Source organism: Thunnus thynnus, chromosome 20 (genome assembly GCF_963924715.1).
Source record: "Thunnus thynnus chromosome 20, fThuThy2.1, whole genome shotgun sequence".
NCBI classification, from domain to species: Eukaryota; Metazoa; Chordata; class Actinopteri; order Scombriformes; family Scombridae; genus Thunnus; species Thunnus thynnus.
This window is the reverse complement of record NC_089536.1, coordinates 13,344,606-13,362,266: the sequence shown is the minus strand read 5'-3', so window position 1 is coordinate 13,362,266 and position 17,661 is coordinate 13,344,606. Positions and strand designations below refer to the sequence as shown.

The following is a 17,661-nucleotide window of genomic DNA, read 5'->3' as shown; positions in this document are numbered from 1 at the left end:
ACAATTCACTGAATTGTTTCCTGATTGCTTTGTTAGTTTAATAAAGAAACACTTGAGACACTTGGAGACGCCAATCCTGATTCTCAACTGCTAAGCGACAAAAAGTTGATATTCAATTGAAAATGTCAGTAACATAAACAATGTAAACAATGTTAAATATTTACATTGACATTATTAACCATAACAGATGATTAGCAATAAATATACAATAATATGTATTTCATTTCACTGTATTTAAGTAATGTCATATAAGAGAAAGAAAGACTAAGCTGATGGGGATGTCATTCGTTTTGCAGGTATTTGACAAACCAAAGTACTGGACAAATGGAAGTTTTGACATTAGATGAAAAGTCAAGGGGTCACCAAAGTTATTACACTTCATCCTGATGGGGATGTGAATGTTCCTACCAAATTTCATGGTAATCTATCCTGGAGTTGTTGAGACATTTGACTCAGAACTATGAATGTCACCCTAATTGTGGCGTTAGAGGAAAAGTCTGAGGATCTCCAGAGTCATTAGGATTCATCATCTGGATATAATGAGAGTCTGTTCAAAATTTTGTACCAATCCATGATATAATGTTGAGATATTTCACTGGATAGTTGAAAAATGTTGACCCTCTGATGGCACTAATGGAAAAGTCAGTAGAATTCATCCTCTGGGCAGTCTCATACCAAAATTTCATGGCAACCCATTCAATACTTGTCAAAATATTTAACTAAAAGGCAGAAATGTCAACCTGCTGGTGGTGCTAGATGTTAAGTCAGGCAATCACCAAAGTCATTAGGCCTTATCCTCTGGGAACCTCGAATGTCTGTACAAAAGTCCATGCCAATCCATCCAATGGTTGTTGATCAAAGTGGTGGACCGACCAACCATCAGACAGATCAACCGACAGACTGACATTACCACCCCCACTAAAAGTATACCTTACAACCTTTTAGTGACACGTTATAGTCACTTGATGTGGTTGTAAAATTATTGTCAGAACTGGGTGGTTGAGTTTTCCAGTACTCTGAGGTTATTCACAGTACAGGAAATAACCAATTTAGACATAATTGGTCACAAGGTGCAGTTTTTCTGCGTAAGGACCTCTCTATCTTAGAGGCTCTTAAACACTAACTCGGTTATGGCTGCATGTGTGAGTAGGTCTTTGTGTAAAAAGTAGGTTGCTTGTTAGATGTGTGCAGTTGTTGAGTCTTGAAGCCTCAGCATGGACCGGGGTATCCCACCGTGGATGATATTTCTGTTCAAACGTTTCACAGGGGAAATTAGCAAAAAAACAATCTGCTTGGCCATCTGGAATGTTTCAGTGCGTTTGTTTGTTTGTGAAACTGCGCATCTGTGTGCGTGTATGCAAATATGCACAAGCAGATTGGCATTTGCTTCAAACACCTGAGGGCAGTAATTTACCCCCCAGCTAAATTCAGCATAAGCAGAGTGATCGTTCCTGTTTTTAACAGTGACACAAGAACATGTGTTGTCTTGGATTTTCAGTCCCTCCTACCAGAGCTACAACAATAGTCAAACTGTGCGACGAGTTAAACTACAAGGCCAGAAGAAATGTAAAAGACGAAATGTCTTTGTGACTCTTACTGTTCACATTTCTTTTCTTAGCTTTGTCATTCCAGTAGAGCTGGTCGATGAAACAGTCAGTCCATCAACAAAGTTTATCAGCAATAATTTTGATAATTGTTCAAGCAAAAATGGCAAAAATTCATCAGCTTCTCAAATGTGAAGATTTGCTGCTTTTCCTTATTTTCTATGAAAACTGATACCTTTGAACATTTCAACTCTCAACTCAAGTATGTTCTCTTCGTTGTAATGTGTATCACAACCCTATGGTTTATTTATGTGTAAGCATCATCTTGGGTCAGTATTGCACAGAATGGTGTGAATAACAAAATTGACCACATGACAGTTTTTATTCTAAATTCTGAATAACGTGTGCACGTGTCCATGATGACACTGCCTGCTCTCACACTTCTCTGCTGTGATCTTCATTAGTTGCTGGCCTGAAGCCTCTCAGAGTATTTTAACAGTGTAACACCCCTTGGCCACGACCCGAACACTGTCATGCAAGTGTCTTTTCAAAAAGTCCTTAAAGCCGGGTCATGAACAGGGGAATTATCTGGTTTGGTTTCCTGGCAAGCAAATCCATACCACCCCAAAACTTTCTCCCTCATATAAAGGACAGTGGATTTACATAGTTGGAGCAAAGTGGGTTTTTTTTAACAAGTCAGGCTCTCCAGTATGAGCTTTGTTTACTCCAAGTTAAATTTGCAGGAGTTCCACTGTAGTGAAAATCCAATTTCAGAAACATCACCCTTTTTTATGTGTGTGTGCGCGCCATATGCACGCTTGTATGGCCAGCTGCATTTTGTTTTGTATATGTGCTCTCCCCGGTCTTGACTCCACAAATTTGCCGCCTTCATTGTTGCACAGAGAGAACAGAAGGAGAAGCCTTGGCCCTTGTGGACACAGGGCACATATATTTTTAATCTGCTCAATTTTACATACTATTTAAATGGGTCTTGCATTTTTAATGACTCACTCTCTCCCACTGACACGGCAACCATTATCCTGGCATTGCTATTGTGTTGCTTGTATTGGGTGGTTGATGCTTGTTGCCAGCCTCATTTGACTTAATTCCCTTTCTTTGTGATGGTAAAAGCGAGGATTCGAGAAAAACTGAACTGATAATAGAGCAGTGCTGTCATCCATCCTCTACCCTCACAGCATTAGAGTGTAGTTTTATTGCTACTGACACTGTGCAAGCAGGAAAAGCATTAAAGATGCAGGCGGGTTGAACCTCAGTGGTCACTGATCAGTGCTACTTTATAGTGAAATTAAAATGAAAAATGGACGCCCTGCAAAGTGTGTTTGTGCCAAGATAATGGTGCATATAATAATAAGGCGGGCAAAGAAATACATCTAGATAAATTCCTGCTTCACTCAAAAGTGCATAAACAAACTTCCCTCCTTTGCAGAAAAACCACAATGAATTTTACATGTCACTATTACCATATTTACATGTAACCTATTCACATGACCTGCGCATGACTTGACATTATTTTACATGTGGCTGGCTCGTCTCACAAGAGACTCATAATGCAGGTCATAGACTGGATTTGAAACCTGAATGTTGTTGTTGGAGTTGACTGTTGCTTCTCTGTATCTCTGTGCATCACTTCACATTTCAGCTAAATAACTCTGTGATTAGATAGTTAGATCGAAAAGCAGTGGGGCTCTGAATCCTGAGGAACAGTTGTAAGAAACTGTAACTGCTCAAGTATCCTTGCAAAAGATGCGTAACTCCTCTCTGCAATGAGACAGCTTTACTTACCAGCTGAGCCTTTGTCCCAACCAGAGGAAAAAGGAGAATTTCGCCCCTGGTGGGATGAGACATAAATTAATTACATTCAAGTAGCTTCAATTTACAGATGATTCTGCAAATTTCATGCATGAGTTAGAAGGGTTTTGGCATTTGCTGCATGAACACAACCTGTTACAGAACTTTTGTATTAGCCTGGGACATTATGTTGTTGGGTGTGCAGCAAAAATAATCCTCAGTCACTCAATAAATCTTTTTGATTTCTCCCTCTCTAATGTATGTCAACCACTTGATTGCATTCTTCTCTGTGTATTCTCTCTTCTCCAAGCCACGTCTCCAATGAGTACCTTCAGGTCTTATATTCAGTTCTTTGATCGCTTTGATTTAGCAACACGTCACACCAATTCCATTAGTATTGCCATGCATGATGAGACTCAACTCTACATTTTCTGTTTTGCCCCCCTTGCATGCAAATTGAGGCGTCCATATCTACTTGCCTGACTGATAATTTCAGTCATATGTCTGCATCAAGTGACAACTACCACAGCTTGAGACTAAAGCCAATGCATAAGTACCTTAAAGTGCAATGCCAACAACGGCCGCTAGATGCTGGCTCCAAAAAAATCCCTGGCTCCAATAGACTCTCATTTGAAAAGAGTCAACTTCTCTAGAAATATTAAGTGTGCTGTGGTCATTTTGGAAATTATTGCTCCGTTGGTAAGATTTGAAGACTTACAGTAGGCTCTGTTGTCAGCCATGTGGGCATTTGATGATGGCATGAAATGACAAGTTCAAGGAGCACCAGAGTTACTCAGATCAGATCGACTTCTCATGAGTTGCAACTGTATCTTGTTCTCTTTCACCTTCTTCCTCCACTTGCTCTTGTACAGAAACCATTCTACCTCTCCACTTAGCTTATGTTTGTTCACTTCCTTTATACTTGTCTCTTATACAGTCATCCCTGGTTGCTTTTATTCCAGGAACTGCATTATATTCTATGCAATGTAAGTGCTTCTGGAAAAGAGTGTTAGCTAAATACCTAAAGTGAAAATCATTAACCATTTCCCCATTTCATCCTCTGTACACTGACTGCTGTACATGTAAACACACTGGGCTGTAATGTGGTTATAATGTCTATACACATTACCTAAAGATGAAATGTAAAGCTTTAGATACTCTGTGGTTTCTAACAATGGAAAAGCTCTTCAAACATTGTCCATGCAGGTGTCTAATGGTCTTCTCTTTGGGGTCTTGCTTCTTGTATTTCCTGAGTTAATTTTCCCCACATGCCTACCTATTTTAATAGTTTTTCTCACACAAACCCTCTCGACTTAGTGGGAAGCATCTGACAATAGCTGAAAAATTGTTTCCATTAATACTCTAGAAAGCCTTTGCTACAGTATACTCTGCAGTCGCTCTGCAGTGTTACTTTTCCATTGAGTGGAATGTCATTGAGCCAGGTGAGGCTGCAAAAACAAGAGGGACGACTGTTTGCTAAATATGTTTGCTCACTTCAGCCGGAGGCTAGAAAGACTGCAAAGTGACATCTTTCACGTTCTCTGTAGCATCAACAAACACTCCTTTGACCAAAGCAGAGACTGACCCAGTGCCTGAGGTCGCTTTAAAGTTTATCCCATCACTTGATTTAACTGGATTCTCAAAGGACTGCAGTTGGCATGCAGACCTAAAGTGCACAGTATCAGAGTTTAAATTGAAAATTCAATGCAAATTAGGTCCTATTACATTGACAGTGCAGCTGGCCAGCAGGCTTATTCTTTCTATGATAATGATAATTGAGAACATGACTTTGTTCATGGATCATAAACTAGTATTTAAGCACTATATTCAGAATTAGACCACCCTATTGAGAATCCATATTCATAAATTTGACCAGCTGACACAATCAGACAAATTGTGTCAGCTGTTCAGACACAATTTGTTTGTGTGTTTTTTATAAACAGCCACCAGCACTAGAGATTAAATTATTATGCAGACACTGTCTTATACTGTAAAAATGCTGGATCGTTGCTATTCCATCTGTGTGGATGTCCTCTCCCCCCTTGACTGGAGGTCTGCTCTGGTCTTGCCTCGGGCATGTGGTGCGACCTCGCGCTCCCTGCACGGCAACATGGCAGCGATGCTGTGAAATGTCACTTTGCAGTTGCTCACAGAGGCAGCGAGTGGCTGCGGGGCTTCATCCATGGTGGTGGGAAACAAATGGAACAACAGTCACAATTAAAGGTCAGACTACGAGGTTCATAAATATTGTCCAGAACAGCTGTATTCATTTTAAATGTGAGGAGATAATATTCATATTATATATAATGTTGATGAATAGGTTCAAAGTATTTCTAAAAGTATTTTTAATGTATTTTTGATGACAATACTGACAAATGTTGGCTGGTTTTGGCATCAAAGATTTCCAGCTCAAACCAAACATTAAAAAAATGTGTGTGTATGCATTGTCACACTGCCATTTCAATAAAGAAAATATGGCAATTTATTCCCATCCAACAGAACATATACTGTGTATTAGAGCTGGCTGCCTTTCAGGAGCAATCACTCCAATGATCCCCTCAACTGTAAAGGAGGAGAGGTCAGGAAAAGATGGAATACGCTGCCAGCTACAGCTTTGTATTGTATTATCAGCTCATGAAGATAAAAGACTTAACAGCTTGATAATTCTACTGCACCTTATAAATAGGTCATTTTAAAGGTGTTACTGTGGTTGTATCTACTCTGGTAAGCCTAAGTCCAAATTTAATCTTTTTTTACTGCTTTTCTTGCTCCACACTTCTTCTCTACACAGCTTTCCTTGTTTGAAGTGAATTACAGCTCTCTTAAATTCTTGTAATAAAATAAAATAAAGTTTCTCTACCTATTACAGCTGTTAAGTAGCTACTGTGACCATTAAAGGTTGGACAGTTGTTATTTTAGTTGGTGCACATCGACTGCGACCATTCATTATGCAGCTCCTAAATGCTAAACACTTACGCTTTCTTCAGCAACAGTTGTATTTTAAAACCAGACTATGTAACTTTAGCTTAAAGTTAGCAGCCACTGTGGCTACAAGTGACAATTATGGGATAAAAGTACTTACTACACAACAAATTAGTGCAGCACTAGAATAAGAAAAGAAGAGTCAGCAAACGGACCCAGTGATGTCAGTTACATAGAAATATCTATCTTCAGTTTGCTAACATTAGCATACATTAGCCACCATAAGCTACTAGTCCTAGCAAAGAAAGGCTGTAGTAGCAAAATTTCTGAATGTATTGAATTTAGAGAAGGTATGTTTTATTACTTTTGAACTCAAGTTTTCCATTTGTAAGAAGAGGAGGGTGATGTTTTTTTTCTTTTAAAAGTTAAAAATACAGTCTTGCTTCAAAGGCTGTTATAAAAAGCCGTTATAGGCTGTTATAAAACTTTTTTTTTTTCAAACTTGAATTTTTGATTCACACTTCAACTTATTTTAAATGACAAACAATGCAGGTGTAGTCCAACTGATTTATCTCGTATAGTAAGTGCCTCAGGAATGTATTTACTCATCAGAGAGCCGAGGGACTCATTGGCACAAACATTTCCTGCTACAGCATTGTTTAGTATGAGCACAGAGCAGTCGAGTGCTTTGAATTCATAACTAACCTGTTGTGTCTGGTGATAAATCTGAAATTCTTTGTCTTTATCTGTCTAGCCAGCTGTTACCTTTTTAAAGAGGTCAATAAGTTCCATTTTGCTTTAACACTCTCAAATTAGCAATTCTGGATGTGAACTATTGTGTTACTTTTTTTTAACCATATCATCTGCTACTTACCATTTAATTAATTTATAAAAATGTCTCATTTTATCTTGAGTTTCTATAGACAGGAATATTTGTGATTTTATGTATTTTTCAAGCAAAGTTACTGTTTGAAACGACACTTTCTGTGATATTTATTCCGTTTGGAAACATTTCTTTAAGTGAAATGTTATCTCCCTCAACAGAGGAAGCTTTTTCAAAGAGACATGTTCTTTCTCAGACAAAATATTCAGAGCTGGAAACTACTTTGCTCCCCGCTCCAATGAACAGAAATGCAGTTAGAAAAAAAAAAAAAAAACTGGCCAAGATAACATTATAATGAATAAAAAAAATTTCTCATTTATACGTTCAACTTCAGCATGAAACCATGAAAATTCAGGATCAAGGCAAAATAAAGGCTAAATGAATATGTTACATATTAAAGATGTTCAAACACTCAGCAGAGCAAGTTTTTTTATTTCATTATCACATGTACAATATAATAGCCACCCACTTTACTCCATCTGTGACTTTCTTTCCCAGTGTGGATTATTAGAACAATATTAATTTCACAACACTTCAGTATTATGTGGTGAGTGATTATTTAGTTTTCAATATTAAAAGCACTTGTGGTTTAAGAAAATTTGTGTCATCTCAGCCCACGAGTTTTTTTTACCTGCCCATATTTTTGTCTTTACAACTTATCATATGAACTTCTCATTCCCTGACATTTACGGATAACTCTGAACAGTTTGCGTGCATCATATTGTGCTTCATTTACTTAAACACTTAAAGAGAGAATAGCGTTTCAAAACAGAAAAACAACATAATGGAGGTCAAGATCAGCACTGTTACTGCTGGTTCCTTTAAGGTGACCTTAAAAATTGATATTTCTTTGTTCTTTTTCCTCATTCTCACTTTTTTTTCTGTCCTTCTGTTTTATTTGCTAACCAGCTTGTTTGCGTCCATGATCATTTTTGTCCACTTGTTCAAGTAAAAGCGTTAAAGAAAAAACAGCTTTTGCCACCACTATGGCCTCCCCTGATGTGAATACAGCCACAGAAAAAAAAAATAACAAGGAGAGTTTTGCTAAAGATGGACAAACAATTCCTCAAAGAACTCCACAGGATAGCATTCGTTCTTGTTTTCATCACATTGTCTTTTATGCAGTGATAAGATCTGACAAGAATTCACCAATAAATTAAGTCCATGTGCAGTATGGTTAGTGTCCATCAGCACACACAGGTCAGGCTGCTGGTCCGGCTCTACATGAGCACACAGCTTTTGGCCCGGTCCTTTCTAATGGCAGGCGGGTGCTCGTGAATCTCAGTCCGGGGCGGCTGCTGGGAGACCCGCTTGAGGCCGCGACGTGAGCCAGCACGTTTGAGCTGAGGCCGGTGGACGCGGGACACAGATGCCAGGGTGGTGACGTGGAAAACATCACGGACGCTGTTCTCCGAATACTTTGAGGTGCACTCTGCGTAGGCCACGGCACCAATCTGCCTCGCCAAATGAGTGCCCTAGAAAAACAGAAAAACACAGAAAACAGGTCTTTTAAGAGGACGAATAAAGACTGAACACTTAAAGCTAAATTAACTGATTTTTTTGGCCACTTGGAGGCATCAAACAAGCTGTAAACAACACATATTATATTAGGGTGTTTCTGGCAACCTGATGAATCCTGGGGAAATATCTGGCTCTTAAGTTGCTATATGCTCCAGCTAGCTGTAAACTGCCTGTCTGCTGTTTTGCTGCTGAGCAGCTGGCGCACAAATAGTTTTTGGAGCAGGAAGTTTATTAGTGCAGCCGTAAAATTCAAACATTTATCCATTTGTGTGACTCAGTTTGTGTTTGTAGTTCAAAAGCAGGTGACTCACCAAGAGAGCTGCTGAGAGCCAGTACTTAGAGCCATGACAAACAAACTGTGTGAGTGTTTGAGAGAGGGGTTGTGTGGTGGAAATGATGCTTTTTGCATCCTGTGTCCTTAAATCATGTTGAATCCAGGAAATACTTGACTACTTAGTGAAATATCATGTAATTCAGTGGAGGCAAATAAAACATTTACACAACATAAAGCATGGTATTTATCGAATCTGGCCATTTAGTACAGCATACACAGCAGACTTTTTGCAACAGTCTTTTAAAACATTCTCTAGATGTTCATCATTATTATTTGTTATGGGCTGTTAGATTATCATTGCCTTGCTTTTGTGGATATCAGACCGCTGTGCTTGCTCATGTACAGTAAAAACTCCCCACTTAATAAGAGCCTAAACTCTCAGAAGCTAGATGGAGCATAGAAAAATCTAAGATTCCCCACACAGCTATGAAATATTCAAGGCTTATCTGTCCGACTGTAAAACTCGAGCGTAAAAGCTCAGATTATTCCCAGCAGTGGTTAGCATCATCTTAAATCTGGTGTGGCTGGTGTTTTCTCGTCCTGGTTTTCCAACAACACTGGTTCTGTGTGTTTGGGTGTATCTGATAATAAGAAAACCTAGACTTCCTATTAATTCAGCCTATCCTTCTTCTGGTCCCAAATAACACTTCTCCTCTGTCGTCTTCTGCCAGTTTCTCACTTTATTTCATTCTTTTCAGAGCGTGTCATCAGTTCGATTCAGTTTGGCAATGAAACAGCTACACTGCGTGACAGCATAGGTGTTGAGTCATCAGTGTCAGAGATATGCCATATTGAAGGAGTATCAAGCTGGCAGATGGGGCAATATTATTTCTTCTCTATGAAAAAGTATTAAAGGCTTCAGCCGTGTTACCAGGGAGGCTGCATTACTTTTGCATTAATGGAAATGTTCCAACACTTCAAGCCTCTATTTTGACGCCCTTAAGCCCGATAACAGCGGTAGACACGCAGTTCATGTGCGGTTCATTCTGGTGAATGCACTTCCCCTGGGGATCGCATCACTTGGTCAAGTGGCTGAAATGTAAAGGTCCCAGTTTGTGGCCGTTTGCTGTGCAGCCCTTTGAATGGGGCTCATTAAGAAAAGCTCTTTGGTTCACACTACACCATTCAACCATTTTCAGCCCGTTGTTTTCTGTGATATTGATTGAGTCTGACCGCAGTTGCATCAGTTGTTTGACCACAGACGTACTGTGCTTATGTCTTTGTTGCCAGGATTAAGGGCTACTACAAAGCCAGTGGATGCTCATTATTCAGCCTCAAATGCACCCAAAGCTTTGTTTTTTTTTTTTGGATTGCCCACTCTGCAATGACAGATTTGGCAAAACAGGTAAATAAATCAAAGCTAAGTTCATACAATTTTAACGCGGCTAAAGTGAAAATATGTGAGAATAAACTAAACAGCTTTTTTTAAAATTTTGGGGTAGATTATTTTGCATTTTTTTCAATTAAGGCTGCACTGGAAAGCTGTAGCTCTAGCCAAACAATGTCAAAGTTGCTTTCAGTGATGATTTTGATCAAAATGAATGGGAAACACAGAAAATGGTTTCAAAGTTAAAATGGCTGCAGTTACATTTAAAGGAAAGGATGTTTTGGAGCAATCGAAGGTTTATCTGGATTTGGATTCAAATCACTTTACGCAGAGAAATTAATCTACGATCGCCATGGACCAATTTTGACGCCATTACTGACAGGACAATGAAGGTTGTTACCTTTGCTTTGTTGGAGGTGTGAGAAATTATTAATTTGTTGACAAAAGGCTGCCAAGAAGTGGGAATTCACATTTACATGAAAATAGGCTATTAAAATTCATTCATGCCACTGTTCATTGCTCCAAGACACAAACAAAACAATTGCATTATCGCACATCCTGCTGTTTGTCTCCTTTGTTCATGAATCTACGCAGAGTTTTATGCATCTGGCCCCTTGTGTTTCCATATTTGTTGAAGTTATGATCTGAAGCAAATGTCATTCTTCGAATTCATTTTCAGAAGTTTTGTTTATGTGCACTGGGGAGCGAAGTAATGGGTGTCATTTTACAGGGATTATACTGTGAAATTTGTGCGTAAATCACTGTTATTATAGGCAAATGAAAATCGCTGCAGCAGAAAATTACAAAGGAGTGTACATTGAGAACCGTATGTCATGCATGTTCCAAATATTAATATGTTAAATAAATTACATAGATACTGTTCAGTACTTCACGCATGCAGAATTGCGGTTACATTGTTGTGTGTAGGCTATTTCTTACTAATGGTTGCAGGAGCAGAAGTTAACTTCAAGCTAGATGATGTTGAAGGTCACAGATATTTTGTGATGAGTAACGTTTTCTCTGCGCTCCTCACCTGTTCGTGGGTGATGGGAATGAGTCTGTGTTTGGAAAGCTCCCTCAAGACGTTGAGGTCCGTCCTCATGTCCAACTTGCAGCCGACCAGCACCACTTTGGCATTGGGACAGAACTCCTGCGTCTCACCTTGCCACTGTATATCAATAGACAAATACATATCAGTGCACAGGGCTCTTATACATTAAATATGAGTCGAACAGAGGATAATACACCATGAGACCATGTGGGTTGAGGTCAGTGCTCTGTGTAGGCTGGTCAACTCTTCCACACCAAACTGGGAAAGGCATTTCTTTTGGATTTTGCTTTTTACATAAGGGCATTGTCGTGTTGAAACAAGAAAGTGCTCAAAGTGTAGCCACAAAGTTGGAAGCTGACTGTTTTCTTAAAATATGATTTTATGTTGTAGCATCACAATTACTCTTGATTGGAACCTAAACAGCCCAGGTATGTAAACAGGGTCGCTCATATAGTTTTGGCCATATTGTGTAGCAGTCAAAGTTTATTTATTTAACTTCTCATATGAGGAGTGCGGATCTGAGATGACTTAAAGCTGGAGAGGGTTTCTTTCACAGTGCTGTCAGGTCACATTTTCTGCTTACCTGCTTGAAGCTGTTATCACTAATATCTTCCATTATTAACCTTGCTGAGTATTGAACCTCAGTGCTTTTGGAATAGCGTCTAAAATGTGTCATCAACTATCCCAAACTGTCAAGTGCCAAAAGCTTTTCAAGCTTGCGTACACTTTGATCGATATCAGTTATTATGTTTAATAAATCAGTCTTGTTTTGCTTAAAAAAACAACAACTTCAGTTATCATATTGACACCACATTTAAATAATTTAAACAACACCCAGCTTTCCTAATAACAGCATAACCTATAGCCATTAACAACGATTATTTTACAACACAAAAACACAACTTTTTCTATTCAAACTTTCATACTGATTTGGATTTGAAAGAAAATGCTTTCTGTTAGTGTGCCACTGACGTTTTACAGGAAAATGCTGCGTATCTGCACATTTTCAAACAACACAACATGTGCACACCTTAAAGGACCATTACATTGTTCTTGCATATTCTTGCTGCCATGATAACTTTTCAGACTTGTAAAATTCTGGCTTAAGTATAAGTTGCTGTGTCTTGTAAGTTCAACATCCTGGTTCATATTTGTTGTTTTTCATTAGTAACCTGTAGTGACACTCATACTAGTGCAGCCCTGTGTATTTTTTGACTAGGTGATGTCGCTGGTTTGAACATGCTGGCACAGTGTGGTCCTTTAAAACCCTTAGCCCAAGATTTGCTGCACTAACTGCTTTAAATGTTCACTTTATGTGACAATCATGAGACATGAAAACTGGCCTCAGCAGACCACTTTGGATAAAAGAGACATACTAACAGTACAATATGGCTGCTTTGTTAGCTGCACAGTGAGCTCACAACAGTACGATGCTGGGGGAAGACAGAGTCAGACAATACTCATTACAGACCACAGACGTGTTTTCAACTATTAACCTCCTTCTCTCTGAGTGTCCTTTCATTATCTGCTCACATCATGGCACAGACAACCACTTTGAGCGCTGTTGCTCCATTTGTTCCTCGCTTACAAGGAGACCTTTTCTCCCAGATGTCTGTGCCGTGGCTGTTACGGGCTCCATTTTGTTGTGCTGTTGTGCAGAGTGTGCTGTTGCCTTTCAATAGGCCTCTCTGTAGAATACTGTGCAACTGGTGAATAGCAGCAATTTTGATGAGTCACAAAGGACCCATGGGAAGAGCAGCTTATTGTTTGCGTTAATGTTAAGAATTGCTGAGAGTTTTGTCCTGGATAAAGAGCAAAATGCGAGCTGTTGGAGCCGAGAGTCTGTTGTATCAAAGGATGAAAATGGAGCTTGGGTTTTTCAGTAACTTCAGTTGACAATGCAGTTTATGTCCGTGATAAGAATTACTGTCTAAGAGTAAGTGGAAACATTTTACTTTAGCTTATATTCATGTATTCATGTTCCATCCAACAATAACTGCGCTACCCAGGTAACTGTACTTTCAAAATACACACATGAGAACCACCAGGCAGGGCTCCAGTTACGCTTAAGGACACTGAGGTCATGTCCTCAGTAATATTTCATGAAATTTGGGGTGACCCGAGGAGGAGTTCACATTATATGATTACACATATGGTACACATATTGGGTTTTTAAGGCAGTCCATCCACCACTTTTCACACATCTGTTGGATTTGATTGCCATGACATTTTGTACTGACATTCATGGTCCCCAGAGGATGACTCCTAATGACTTTGGTCATTAATTTCTTGACTTTTCTTCACACGTCACCATGAGGCTGAAATTTGTGTTTGTTTTTTTTTTATTGAAATGTCTTGACAAGTATTAGATGGATTGCCATGTAATTTGGTACAGACATTCATCTTTCCTTCAGGATGAATCACTTTGGTGATCACTTAACTTTTCATCTAGCATTAGGTCAAATTTGTCATATACTTTGGTTTATGAGGAAATACCTACAAAACTATTTACATACCCATCAGTAAATGTTAGCATGCTAACACACTAATGCTTGATATCAGCATGTTAGGCCATTGTGATTACATCAGCATCAGATGACATAGCTCAATGCACCATTGTGCCTATGTACAGCCTCACAAAGCCGTGGGTGTGGGTAGTGTAGATTTAAAATTTTATTGCTTTTAAGCAAATATAAAATAAAAAATAAAAATAATATTCTCCACCACAATTACATACTGTACGTGACATTTAGACCAAAATGTTAGAAGATGAAAATGTACAAAACAAAAAACATAATTGAAAAGTTAAAACAATTAATATATTGTGAAATTTGTGATTTTTCTAAATTAACCTAAAATTGGTTGGAGGTGGCTGGTCAAAATTACTTTAAGGTAGGTGGCAATGGGAAAAATGTGGACTCAGTTTTTCTAAATATGACCCTGCTACCAGGTTCTCCAGCTCATAAAAAACTAGTAACCAGTGTGTATGAGTGTGTGTCAGTCATACTGTATGTTATGTTATTGTTACTCTTGTGTATAACTGACTGATCCTGAGGTGTTTTATTTAGCTATACCGAGACAGTCGTAAGAACCGTGATGATACTATGACCCTTACATCATCAGCCAGGGCTGTTTGTTTGAGTGTGCCTCTGTCATCCTCTGCCTTCAAGTTTGTGTAGCATCCTTGAGGGTTGGATGAAGTGGCTGTCTCATCACAGCTTTCATAATCTTCAGCATTTCATTCACAAATAACCCAATACTTCAACCCACTCAGAAAGCAGAAATAAAGATAGAAAGGATATAGACAGGAGGAGGTGCAGGAATGCTGTTAGGGTCCTAGTGAGAGAGTTATGAAAAAAGAAAGGGTGAGAAAATGTTTCCAGCTGCAGAGAAAGAGTTGAAGTGTTTAAAAAAAATTGATAGAGACGAGGATAACATCTTAGCTTGGGTAATACTAGATGAGAGATGCAGACAGCAAAACATGGGAGATTTGAATGAGCGTTTGAAGAGAGATCGGACTGAAAAGAACAAAGGAAACGAAAAGGAAAAAGGGAAGTGATAAGGAGTCAAGGGGTATTTTTCTAGCTTAGCAATGCTGAGAAAGAATAGCCTTTCTATAAGGAAAATTGGAGGGTGCACGAATTGGTTAGGCTGTCAGAAATGGCAGAAGAAAAAGTGCTTTGTACTGCAAGGGTGTTATTTGAGAAAGGAAGCTTGCTGAAGGAAAATAAAAAAAACATGTCAAAGTAAATGGAAACAAGACATGATGGCACATTGCCATATTGAGCACTTAAATTAGATACCCAAGAAGTTTTATCTGAGTGCTTGACAATAACTTCTCCTTTGTTTTGCCTCTAAACTTGAATAGTGATCTCTCAACATGTCACTTTGGCATCCTGTGCATGCATTGTGAGATAAGTATATTCACCGCTGTTACTGAGGTCATCTAATAGGGTCAAAGTTCAAGTTAGTTCTCAAGTGGACCCCCTGTAGATGTGACAATTCGTCCACCATAAAAGATAAGTGTTTTGTCTTGCACTGATGATGTCATTGATTGATTGAATAGAGTGATGCAGGAATGTCTACCAAGTGAAAGGACATCCCATCAAACGCTCCAATGCACTTGATGTTTAATACTGATGTGTGTTAGTTAGCTGTGAAACTTTTCAACAGTTCTTCAAAAGAAATCATTCTTTTTCCAAGAAGATAAGATAAATTGCCTCATGCTTGGAAGGTTTTGTCCACTTGTTTTAGGACAATAACAGTTTTAAAGGATAAATCTGGCTTTATTCTATATTTTTCTTATTGTCAACAAACCCAATGAAAAGACCAAAACAAACAAATAATTTCCTAAAACAGCTGGGCACGCTAGCATTTTGCATCATCTCTCAAACAGGAGTAATTAGTGCATTTGTTGGGGACTATTTTCAGCTGCAGATTTCGTAAACGAGCGTGTTTTTGGACAACAACGGAGGTTTGTGGCACAGTGGAATAAGCTACGCTGGGCTTTGCCTATACAGACAATACTTGTCAGTAGCATTAATTCATCATTAGCTGTGGTGTTTTAATGGGATTTCTTGGCAATAATCAAATATAGATTATCATCAGCCTATCCATTAAGGGTGCCCTGTTTCAGAGACAAAATGTACCTTAAAATAGTTTCGGCTATGTTAAAAAAAAGGCACAAAATTAATCAGGACACATTCACACTTCTGTTAATGTGACACTGACCTTTTTCAGCACACTGTCCATCGTCTCCGGACGGCTGATGTCAAAGCAGATGAGCACAGCGTCTGAATCAGGATAGGCTAACGGCCGTACGTTGTCATAGTAGGCTGAACCTGTGGGTGAAAAATACACACAGATGTGACCAACATTTCCAGGTCGATTGCATGTAATTTAGTTACTTGGCTCAAGAGTTGAATTTTTTGTCATAAGGTGAGTCATTACGAAGCACCTCTGGCAGAAATAACTATGATTACATGTAATTACCATAAACTAACCCACTCGGCAGATGACAATGAGTGGGCGTGATTCATGGCTTTCGAAACGAACAGAGGGGCCTCGTCCACAACCCCTGGTCTGTTTGTCTGACAGTCTTGAATAAGCCAACAGACAGACAAGTGACAGTGGTATAATGAATGGCTCACACAAAGTGTCACCTGGTATTTCAGAATGGCATTTTTTTGTGGGGGCCCAGGCTGAATTCGAGCATTGTGACCTGGGCAAAGGGACACATTCCTATGCAGAGGGGACAACATTCCCTCTCCATTTCATTGTCTCCACCACTATGTGCTTTTGTATCAATACACAGGGCTTTGGCAACTTCACAAAAAAACATTCGAGAGAAAATTCCCATAGAACCTGACTGTCTCTCAGCCGCTACATGAAAACACAATACATAACATTCAAATTATTTTAAACAGAGACGTTATTTTAAAAACAACCCAACTTTTATGTTAGTAGTAGACTCTTAAAGATCAAATGAAATAAAAAATACATGTTTGAAATCCTTATTCTGTGTCCTAACATTAATTGTTGTATTATTTGTTGATATGAATCAAATATATGTATAAAAATAAGAATTTAAATAAGACTTTTTTTTTCAGTATTTATACAGCAAAATCTCTCTTTTCCTGTAAAATGTAAAATATTTTTTGATGATTCATCCTGTACTCAGGGGCATATACATGAATTCATCCAGTGTAATGTGATTTCGGGTTTCCAGATAATTCCTCACATCATATTTAATCTGCTTGTTTGTACTTAGCACAGCAATAGTTGCAGTGTGTTCGGATATCAGTCGGCAATAGATTTAACTACATTTCCAAACGTACGGTACTGAATGGAAAAGTGTGTCCAAACTGTGGTTGTGGACTTATCTATTATTTTTAATAATAAGGGACATGTGAGTGGAGGCGAACAAATCTACAGTTCCAAATCACTGTTTTCCAGACACTTGCAAAGTTACTCCCACCTTGAGCAATCAAATCAAAATCCCTGAACAGTTTCATCAAATCCCCCTCAAGGTTATAACCTGTCTGCATATTACATTTCACTCGGAAATAGTTCACATTAAGGAAGCTAGATGCCAACTTCACTGTGACTTTAAAATATAAAATCTGTTATTTTACAACCCAGTTTTTGTAGTTTTGACCATCTTTTATCAGTTGTGGTATTTTATTCACCAATGTAACTGCCGCTCTGTCACAACTTTAGTAAAGAGTCAAGGTTGTAAACAAATCCCCAGTTAAACTATATTGTCTGTAT

At 38.7% G+C, this 17,661-nt stretch overlaps 1 protein-coding gene across 1 annotated transcript in view; it reads right to left on the bottom strand.

Annotated features, from left to right (window-relative positions):
- Window positions 1-7,570: 7,570 nt before the first annotated feature.
- Window positions 7,571-17,661, bottom strand: part of LOC137171608 (rho-related GTP-binding protein RhoN-like) — a 28,999-nt gene continuing 18,908 nt past the window's right edge. Inside the window, exons 3-5 of the mRNA XM_067575627.1 lie at window positions 16,123-16,232; window positions 11,374-11,508; window positions 7,571-8,633 (exon numbers count right to left, since the gene is read on the bottom strand). Of these exons, the coding sequence (XP_067431728.1) occupies window positions 8,379-8,633; window positions 11,374-11,508; window positions 16,123-16,232 (500 nt within the window). The 3' untranslated portion in view covers window positions 7,571-8,378. The remainder of the gene's footprint in view (window positions 8,634-11,373; window positions 11,509-16,122; window positions 16,233-17,661) is intronic.